This window comes from Lutra lutra, chromosome 13, assembly GCF_902655055.1.
Source record: "Lutra lutra chromosome 13, mLutLut1.2, whole genome shotgun sequence".
NCBI classification, from domain to species: domain Eukaryota; kingdom Metazoa; phylum Chordata; class Mammalia; order Carnivora; family Mustelidae; genus Lutra; species Lutra lutra.
Window position 1 is genome coordinate 89,873,377 of NC_062290.1, and position 8,748 is coordinate 89,882,124.

Genomic DNA, 8,748 nt, shown 5'->3' on the forward strand with positions numbered 1-8,748 from the left:
AGAGAGGGACACGCAGGGAGGTGCCCGTGGAGCTTTGAGGTTGCCAGAGACCCTCACGTTCCCGCCTGTCAGGCTGTCGCTGGCTCCTGTCTCACCGCGGCGGCATCGGGACAGCGGTCAGCAGCAGCCGGCGGGCTGGTCTGCGGCACTTGGGCTCCACGTGTCACGGCCACTTGCCCGCGGCCTGCTGAGACCCGGGATGCAGAGGCCGCCCAGCATCACTGCCTTCCCGAGTCGCGCTCCGCTTCCGCTCGCCTCGCCCGCCTCCTGCTCCCGTGACCTCCCTCTGTGCTGACAGCTCCCCGCTTCCACCGACCGTGGGGGCTTCTCCCTCTTCTCGTGGGGAGGGCTCGCCCAAGCCCGAGGTCGACCCCGACGTCTCCCCTCTGACACCGCCCCACCCCCGGCCCCCCGCTCCAGCCGCTTGCTTCCTCTGAGCTTCAGGTCCTTCTAGCCACCTGCTCACCGGTACCCAAGCTTGTGTCCCCCGCGCTCCCCGCGGGCGCGGCCGTCCACCACTCACCAGCAGCAGCACGTGGCCGTTGCCCTAAACACCTCCCTCTTCTCAGGCCACGTGGAGTGAGTGGCCATTTCTCGGGGACCTAATGTCGCGTCTCCTCTCCCCCTTTGCCCCAGCGCCCTATCTTCCTACAGCCGATGTCCTCACCCTGGTCTTCCTCCCTCCCTGTCCGGTCTCTTGGCTCCCAGAATCACTTGTGGAGTGTTTTCGAAGGAGAGTCCCTGGTCCCTCCCCTGGAGACTTAATTCTCAATGTTGAGGCTCAGTTACCTCTGTCCTTTTTTAAGTCCCCAGGGCATCCTGCCTGAGGCAGGACTGAGAACTCCAGCGTAAGGGTCAAGTCCTGTTGCCGTGACAAGGCAGACAAGGCTCTCCACGGCCCTGCCCTGCCTGCCCTTGACCCTCCTGCCACTTGCCTTTGCCAACAGCTGCTTCATACTCACTGACCACGCAGGGAGCTTTCTTTTGTTTCTTGCATGCTTTTTGCCCTTTACATTTCTTTTGTTCAGAAGCTCCCTAGTCACGCCACTCCCCTCCCAGCCCCAGGCAGGGGTGATTCTCCCCACCCCGAGCCCTCGTCCTGCCTGCTCAGAGCTCTCCTGTCTGCTTCCAGCAGCTTTGTGTGTTGCTCTGGGAGACCGTCTTCTGCTGGGCTGCGGGCGCCCCAAGAGCCCCGATTCCTGTCCCTTTCTGTCCCAGCCCAAGGCCGGCATGATAGAGCGAGCCTTGTTTTCTCAGTTGGCCCACCAGCTGGAAAGCAGTGTTTTGTTGGGGAAAGACAGGCAGCAGGTGTGTCTCCCAGGCCACAGCCCGAGCCCCACTCGGGTCCGACAAACAGGCTGTTCTCAGCCCCAGTTGTGTGGAAGCCTTGTCCTGTCCAGGAGGGGCCGCAGCCCGACAGCAGCTGCTGTCACCGCGAGTGACTCTCAGAGACTCGAGGGTGCATTTCTTCCCTGATCTCATGCGCTTGGAGAAGCTGTGCTGGAGCTGGAAAGGCTTCTGGGCCTATAGCTGTTCCCCCTGCATATCCCAGTCCAGTGACAACCCCGAGAGGACAAGACCTGGGTGCGTGCCTGCGGCCTGGGAGAGGTGCACCCTTCCTGGAGGGCTCAGGCCCTGGCCGCGCCAGCTGACAGGAAGTGGTGCCGGGTCACGTGGCGAAGGGGGTGCTTTCCTTTGTCTGGGGACCATGTTTACACTCGCAGCATCTGTAGGATACCCCAGATCCCCTAAGAGTCACGTCTGGGCAGACCACCTTGTCCTGACTTGCCAGAAGTACAGCCAGCCCCCGGGTCTGAAGGACTTCTGTCTGGGAGAAGTCCCAGCTCTGGGGAGGACTGGCTGGCTTTGGGGCCTGGTCACAGCAGCAACACGGTGGCAGGAATGAAAGGAGAAATAAAGGGGGAAATATTTCCTTACCCCATAAAATCACTTATTTGCCTTTAGGTCCAACTGGACAGCCTCTAGGTGTGTGCCTTGTAGGGCTACTGAATTACCATTTGTCGGTGAAAGGATTCAGTAGCTGGTGGGGGGTTAAGGAGAGTCCTCAGAGAGATGTACTGAGTTGAGTGATGGAATTTATTTTACTGTTTCAGAAATTCCTGTAGGTCCATCATGGGGCACATAGGTGCCTCGTTTTCTCGAGTACTTAGGTAGATGCTGGTGGGTGTGTTTGTTACTTGTTTTTAATTCTGTTAGAACAGTTTTAGGTTCACGGCAAACTGGACAGGAGGGACAGAGATTTCCCAGGTGCCCCTTGTCCCCACTGCTGTAGCCGCCTGTGTTACCAGCAGCACCTCCAGGATGGTAGGCACATTTGTTACAGTCGATGGACCTACAGTCACCCGTCCTTATCGCCCACAGTCCGTAACTTACCTCCGGGCTCACTCTTAGTGATGTGTGTTCGGTGGCTTTGGACGAATGTGTCACGTCATGTGTCTACAGTACACACCCACCCAGAGCAGTTTCCCCATCCTGCGACTGCTCTGAGCCCTGCCTGCAGGGCGGAGCTCAATCTCTCTGCCTGGCATCTTCTGCTGCGAAGCAACCCGGAGCCCCAGAGCCTTCGTAGGTCCTGTCCAGCTCACAGCTAGTGAGGCAAGAGTTTGTCTTCTCCTGCACTCCACCTTCCCGAGGGATGTTGTGACTCACTGTCTGGAAAGGGCCGCTCTGCTCGGCTCTGCACATTCTCTGAAGCCGGCCTTCTGCCCTCTCTGATCTACACATTCTGTATAGGGTTCCGTGGGACCTCCTTAGTGCCGGGCACCAACAGAGGCAAGGCCCCTGTCCCCGGTCCCGGAGGGGAGGCCCAGCACGTGCTCCCGGACAGCCACGCAGAGACGAGAGCCTGGGTCTATTTCTGAGGGTCAGAGAATCTTTGCGCCAGAAGGTTCCTCCAAACCTGTGGTTCTGTCCCATGACTCTCAGAATGACTACCCCTGCTGAGCTTTCTTTTCAAAAGGTTAGGGCACAGGCCGTGGTCTCGTAATCACAGTCACGTAGCCAGGTAGCAGTAGAATTGGTGGAGGCCACGATGGAAAGCGAGGACCGGATCAATGTTGATTGTAGTAGTAACAGCCAGTGTTGTTGATAAGATGCTCTGGAGAATCGCATTTTCCCCTGATGACAGTTCTGGGAAGCGGGAACCGTTTCTCATACTTAGAAGGGGGAGAGCAGCCGTCTTGGCGGGGTTACGCAGCTAGCCAGGAGCAGGGTCGGGACCGGAATCTGGGTCTGATTCCAGAGCCAAGACATGTAGCCCCTCCGCTGTGCCGTGGTGACAGTGGCCTTTCACTTAAAGACCAAGATTTTCCCAATTGTTGTGTTTTGTTTTTCTCTTCATTCAGAGTGACGACATCAGGGGTGATGGAGAACATGAAGAAAGTCAAGAAGGTGACCAACGGCGCGGTGGAACCCCAGGGCGACTGGGAGGGCACCGCGTGACGGAGCAGCCTCAGGGCTGGGACTGTCCAAGAGAACCTCTAATTTATTAATTGTCCTAGTGGTGAGCAGGAGCACTTGGCACCTCCCGACAGTGACACCACAGAGCACACAGCTGGGAACAAAGTGCCACGGAAACCTAATTTTCTACTCTCTTTTATGGAAACTGGATCTGTGGCTGGTTATGGGCAGCTAGAATTCTCTTTCAGGTGGGAATGGTGGGGAGGACGTGTAGACAGGAGGAGGATAAGAGGAAGACTTTGTTTGTAGTTTCTATTTCTTTCTTTTTCTTACTTGGGAACTCTCCAGAAAGACGCAGTTGTGCCCCCCAGTGTGTGGCAGCAGGGAGAGGAGTGTTGGTGGACGGGGAGGGAGGGCAGCGGCGCGAGGCTGGGGCCAGTCCCGGCTCGGGAATGAGGCCGCAGGAAATGAGCAGGGGCTGAGGCAGGATACAGGGACTTAGAAGAGAGACGGAACTCACCATGGCATCTTTGGTTCACAAAAATGAATGAAATTAGGTTATTTTAGAAGGCAACGTCAAAACCCAGTTTAGTGTACAGAGCCTGCCGCAGGGTTCCTGGCCCAGAGTGTTGCCCCAGACCTTGACCCCAGACTCTTTGTGACCAGGAACCAGCAGCTCCAGAGGCCCGGCTGTCTTCTTCCCAGAAGGGCTGTGTCATCTGGGGGCCAAGCGTCCCTGTCAGAGTCACGGCTCCGGAACCATGGTGGGAAGTGCTTTTCTTGATTGAAGTGGATGTGGTGTTGTCTAACGGATGGACAGAAGTATACGTTTAAGCTCAGAAAGCGTTATCCAGTAGGATTCCCTCAAACATCTGGCTCCCCTGACTGTCCAGAGCAGGACCACCTCCTCCTTCTCTTGCTGTGGCTGTGTCTGTTTCGTGTAATCAAAATATGGGGAGAAATGGGAAGGAGTTTTCCTTAAAGGAGCAGCTGGGGGCAGACAAGGTAGTGTTTAAGCAGATATTTAAGTACAAGCAAAAATCATCATCACTAAAAAGTTTTTCCTATAAACCAGGTAGGCTTTCTGGCAGGAATGAAACAGACCTCGTCCCCATCTCCCCGGAGCATGCCTGCCAGGAGAGCAGGTGTGTTGAACAGCTTTTCTCTCTGGGGCTGGGGAATGGCGAGCTCTTTCTCGGAGACTCAGCAGAGCGCCCTTCCAAACTCTCCGAGCCTGGAGAGGAGCACGGGCAGCCGCCTCAGGGGAGCAGTGGTACAGCTGGTAGTGAAGTCCTTTCGATGGTGGGATGAGCTCAGAAGGTCCACTGTGGCCCCGGGGTGGAGGTGGGTGGTAATCCCCCACCAGAGTGATGGTGGCCCAGACCTGAACCCAGAGGCTGAACCGTGGTCTTGTTGGAAACGTTTCCGAGGGTGCCAGGAGCCTGCACCTGCCTGGGCCTGGGGCTGGGGGTGGACAGCCGTCTCTGGAGGTGGTTTTCTCCCCTCCCTGGCTTGAAAGCGTCCTTCAGAAACTGCAGAATTCAGAGGGTGGCCCTCAGCTCCCCAGGTTCACCAACTGAAGAGTCTGTCCTCAGTTGTCCTTCTCCTGTCCTCTTTGTTCCGGACGAAGGGAGCAGGAGAACGTCCTCTTCATGCACTTTGCTTAGCCTTCGGTGTTCTGCGCAGCCCTTCCCGCACAAAGGCTCCGTCCTGGCTGGGCATGGGGTGTGAGCTGGAATCTTCTGTCTTCTGAGGCCGCTGCTGCTCGCCTTGCCGCAGATTTGAGGGCAGGAATCATGTGTCTCCCCAGTTTGAGGAGCAAGGAAATTTGCCCTAAGTATTTATTTAAGGGACCGCTTCTTTGTCTTTCTGTCTTCTTTCCTTCTGTTTTCTTCGATGGGGGCTACGTGATCGGGGAAGGAGGTCTCAGGGAGGACGGGAATGTTAAGACTGTTTTCCTGGCGTAAACACAGTCCTAGTACTTCCAAAATGTGTCTCATACTGTGATCAAACCCCCCTCGGTGCGTTCCTCAGAGGGACGCCTTTGCCGTTGGTCCTGCGAGCAGATATTCTCGACTGGTCCCCAGACTTCTTGCTGAGATCCAGAAGCGTGATGAACCGCCCCCCCCGGAAAGGGTCCCTGCGGAGGTGTCCTCCATCCACTTGCTGGAAGCCAGGGAGCGAAGGAGCCCGGGAGGAGGAGAACGCGTTGGGGCAGCTCTGACCTGACTGCCCTCCCCGAGCCGGCCGTGGCTCCCACCTTCCTCTGCCAGAGCCTCGAGCCTCGGTAGCCATGCGAGGTCGGGAGCCAGAGCGTCGGGCTCCTGGTGCCACATGTGCGCCTCAGGGCTCAGGCGCACAGTGGCTGAGGGGCCGCAGGATGGCCGCGACCCTTCTGAACGGGAGGGTGCAGGCCAGATGAGGTCATGATGTAGGAGTAAACGCTAACGAGTCTGCCCAAGTCCTGTATTGTAACTGGCAGGAGGTTCGAAGTGAGGCCCAGTGATCAAGAAAAATCAAAACCCCAGCCCCAGTTTGGGAAAACTGGTTTTCCCACATTTGTACAGGTTGTTAGAGCTCTCCTTCCTGTTCTGTAAAAATGTCTTCCCGGTGTCCATCATCTGGGCACTGTGGCCCGCCCTCAGCTCTCCTCCCGAGCAGAGATGACTGCGGGGGTCCGAAGCCAGCTGGTCGCCCCGGTCCTTCCAGCAGCCCACGTGGTGCATCGGGAGGCAGAGCTCCTGCAGCTGAACCAGCGTTTTGGGGCCCCGGGCAGGAAGGCTCGGGTGCACGTCCGAGAGCGATGGGCAGTATTTATAGCTTTGCCTTATGCTCCTGCTCCCCGTTTCTGCTTCTGCAGGGTTGCCCTGCTTCCTTTGAGAAAGCTGCTCTGGACCGCCCAGGTGGCCGACTGCCAGCTTTGAGGAAGGAAAGGGTCTGTTGTCCCGTAATAAAGTGTCTATGTTTTGCTAGAAAATTACTACTTAGCAGGAACAACCATCGATCTCTTCATCCTGGCTTCTAACAGTGGCCAAAGACGCCATCAGCCTGTTTCTTAGGTTCCTTGATGCTTTAAAATTTCAGTAGCCACGTGTCGAACCTGCTGACTCCAGCTCCGGACTAGTGGCCCCTTCTCCCATCAGGAGGTGCTTACTCCAGTGTGAAAGATGGCTTCCCCTATCAGAGCCTGAGTCAGTTCCGTTTTCTTCCAAGAAATCACTTTGGAGTAAAATGTCCAGGCGTGGTTTCTCCCGGACACATCTGGGCAGCCCCGCAGCACTGCCTCTTCGTGCTCCGAGTGCCTGTCCTGGCGCGCTTCCTGCTCCTGCGTTGTGAGCTCCACGGGATGGCTGCTCCCTCTTGTTCCACTACCTGCCTCCCCCAGCCGCTCCTCCTCCCCCCTCCTCCTCTCCCTCCTCCTCCTGCTCCTCCTTAGCCCACATGGGCTCCGTCTGGGACTGGAGGCCGAAAGCTTGGTGCACTGCAGCATTTTCCCCCGGTAGCCGTGTGACAGATGTACTTTCTAAGCCAAGGAGAATTTTCTCGAGAGTGTACATACTGATGCTGCACGTTGCGCCTTGGGCCCTCGCACACCAGTGTGTTCTGGTTTAATACTTAAGAGACTGTAACCAGGAGCCAGTCCTTACGGACCAAGAAGAGTGTGAAAGATCCCCATTTGACTTGCCAGTGGCATCCTGGCCACCTCCCACAGCCGGAGGCATCTTCTCCCCAGGAAGGCTCTTAGAACATTAGAGGGTCTGATGAAGGGGTTAGCACTGCTCCCTGCACTCCGTGGGACAGCAGGACCATTCCTGCTGACCCGCTGCTGGATTTCAAGGGAAGCCCATCCCAGCCCCCTCCTTGCCCCACACTCCACAATCACCCCCTTTGCTTTCCTCTGACCCACCCTGGTCTTCTAACAGATTGAGAATGTGCTTGGTCTCCAGTGCCCGTGGCTGCTACCTGTCTCTCCTGTTCAGGATTCAGTCAGTAAATGAGAAGCTTCCCCACTAAAGAATTTAGGCTTTGACTTGGTACTTCTTGGTATGCCAAGAAGGCATTCATCTGGAACATGCCATATGTTCCAAAAGATTGCTCTTGACTCCAGGTTTCTTCCTCCAGGGTGCTGGGGGCCCACCTGAGTTGATGCTAATACTTGTCCCACCTGCAGTGTGGTTATCGATCAGTGAACTGAACACTCCAGCTTTCCCCAGGGCCTGTACTCTACCCTGTGCCCCCTCTGGATAGCTTATTCTTGAAAAATGTTTCTCGGTATCTCTCTGTTAGGGCGTGGGACATGCGCATCCCCTGAACCCCTGTGTGAGGAAGGCAGCCCGGCCGAGAGAGGGACTAGGTGGTGTGGGAGCCAGGATCTGGTCGTGTCACACAGGGACTGTTGGAATTCCGGGGGTAGGAAGTCTGCAGGCAGGCCATTGGGGAAGAAGGAGTTCTGGACAAATTAAGGGTTGAAGTGAGACAGAAAAGCTCACTCAGTTCAAGACAGCTCATTCTAGGGCCATCTTTGAGGTTGTGCAGTGGACAGCCAAATCAGATGGGGGTGGGGGGCAGCAGGGCAGCCTTCTTAGCATTTCGGATACTTAATACAAAAGGATCCCCAAATCCCGGCCAAACGGGGGGGGGGGCACTTCTTGGCGCCTTAAGCAGCTTTTCCCCCCATAAATTGGATTTGCCTGGTCATGTGACCTCAAAAGAAGTCAGACACATTTAATCCAGAAATAAGTTTCATTTGGGGGAGAAAATGTCTGTAAATATCATTTGCTTTCCATGTTAGATTGGGATGCAGGAGTTTTCAGTATTTCTTTTTTTTTTTTTTAACATTAATGATCACTGAAGGGTATTTATGTAAACATGTACTGGGTGGGGCTTCCAATCAGGGTGAGGTGTGGGCTGCATTCTCTCGCTGTGATGCAGACATGTAAAATAAAGATTCTCTGACGGAAATGGATGTTTGTAATCCTGTAGGGAGTCACCGACTCCGGGCTGCTGTCTCTCTTCCTCCTGCTCGTCATTTTTCCCTTTGTGATTCTTGTTCATTAAATTAGTTAACTGCCTCCCACCTGCTCTCACTGACAACAGTGACTCCTACTAGAGACGTTCGGCTGCACCCCCAGGGGCTCGGTTCTGGAACAGACTGGAAATCCCCTGTGGTTTCCTGGGCCCTGCCTCCATGGGGCAGGCAGGCGCCTTCCTGAGGAGGACCTGCCTGCTCGCTGCGGCAGCTGGAGGGGAGGGGACAGTGCAGCCTGGGGGTGACGCCCTCGCTGGCCCAGAATCCCGAGCTCTGCCCTCTGACTCTGCTTCTCAAGC

The 8,748-nt window shown here is 56.0% G+C and overlaps 1 protein-coding gene across 2 annotated transcripts in view; it reads left to right on the forward strand.

Annotated features, from left to right (window-relative positions):
* Positions 1–8,492, forward strand: part of GPR107 (G protein-coupled receptor 107) — a 76,291-nt gene extending 67,799 nt beyond the window's left edge. For both annotated transcript variants that reach the window (XM_047699133.1, XM_047699134.1), the window contains one exon: positions 3,366–8,492. In XM_047699133.1, the coding sequence (XP_047555089.1) occupies position 3,366 (1 nt within the window). In that variant the 3' untranslated portion in view covers positions 3,367–8,492. The remainder of the gene's footprint in view (positions 1–3,365) is intronic.
* The last annotated feature ends 256 nt before the right edge of the window (positions 8,493–8,748 follow it).